Genomic DNA, 1,268 nt, shown 5'->3' with positions numbered 1-1,268 from the left:
AAAAAAAAAAAAAATCTTTAGGAAAAAAAACCTCATAATTTCCCACAGAATCTGCTATTTAGGTAGCATTGACCAGGTATCTCCTGGAACTCCTCAGAGCTATGGAGTGGAGCAAGGATGTCAAGAATGCTAAACACGTGCTTTGTGCTAAATTCTATGCTCAGGTAGCATCTACACTGTAACCTGACCCTCAGGTCTTGGAGTATATATTAATTTGCAAAACATGGGCATGGTAGTGTTTCTGTACAGTGAAGTGAGTTAAAACTAAAACCTAAGCCCTTACAATGTTCTCATACATTATCATTTATTTTGTGTGTATGGAGTGTTTCATATATAGCACACATGTTGAAATCAGAGGACAACTTGTGGACATCAGTTCTCTTTCCACTTAGTGAGTCCTTGGGATTAAATTAAGCACAGTCCATAGACTTGGTAACAAATGCTCTTACCTGCAAAACTACCTGGCCAGCCCAAAATGAAACCTGTGATCCCAGAATCCTTGGGGAGTTTCGGGGAGGATGAACTCAGGGTGGTATAGTCACAGTTTCCTAGGTACTCCGCGTCTGGTGCCTCTGGCCTGTCCCTCAGGTAACTCGGTGTTCAGTGAATAGTAAAGGCAATCTGAATGCGTGATTGGCTGTTTCTTCCAGCTCAGTCAAAGGCCAACTGTGGCTGAGCTGCTTGCCAGGAAGATTCTGCGGTTTAACGAGTATGTAGAAGTAACAGATGCTCATGACTATGACCGGCGAGCAGACAAACCATGGACCAAACTGACTCCTGCTGACAAGGTAACTCAAATGTCACACACTCTCTTAGAGTTTCCCTGTTCCTTGAGATGGAGATAGAATGTTTTTTTAAAACACTTATTTTATGTGTGCGAGTATTTTGCTGGCGTGTATATCAGTACAGAGGCAAGAAGAGGGAAGCCGACCATCTGGACTTGAGTTAACAGGCAGTTGTGAGCCATCTTGTGGATGCTGGAAACTGAACCTGGGTCCTCTGGAAGAAGAGCCAGTGCTTTTAACTGCCAGGCCATCTCTCTAGCCTCCATAAGATATATTATTAACAGCCACAATTGGAGGAAATACGGTGTTATATTTGAGTAATTATACTTACTTCACTTCTATACCCATTTAATATACTGTAAAAACTACAAAGATTATACATTTTTTTTTTTTTTTTTTTTTTTTTTACGTATATGAGTACACTGTAGCTCTCTTCAGACACACCACAGGAGGGCATCAGATCCCATTACAGATGGTTGTGAG

The 1,268-nt window shown here is 41.3% G+C and overlaps 1 protein-coding gene across 4 annotated transcripts in view; it reads left to right on the top strand.

Annotated features, from left to right (window-relative positions):
* Phactr4 (phosphatase and actin regulator 4) overlaps nt 1–1,109 on the top strand; it is a 66,623-nt gene extending 65,514 nt beyond the window's left edge. For all 4 annotated transcript variants that reach the window (XM_029476316.1, XM_029476315.1, XM_029476314.1 and 1 more), the window contains one exon: nt 651–1,109. In XM_029476316.1, coding sequence (XP_029332176.1) covers nt 651–845 — 195 coding nt within the window. In that variant the 3' untranslated portion in view covers nt 846–1,109. The remainder of the gene's footprint in view (nt 1–650) is intronic.
* Nucleotides 1,110–1,268: the final 159 nt, after the last annotated feature.

This window comes from Mus caroli, chromosome 4 (assembly GCF_900094665.2).
Source record: "Mus caroli chromosome 4, CAROLI_EIJ_v1.1, whole genome shotgun sequence".
In the NCBI taxonomy this organism is placed as follows: Eukaryota; Metazoa; Chordata; class Mammalia; order Rodentia; family Muridae; genus Mus; species Mus caroli.
The sequence above is the reverse complement of the archived record's forward strand: the minus strand, read 5'-3'. Positions and strand labels throughout refer to the sequence as shown.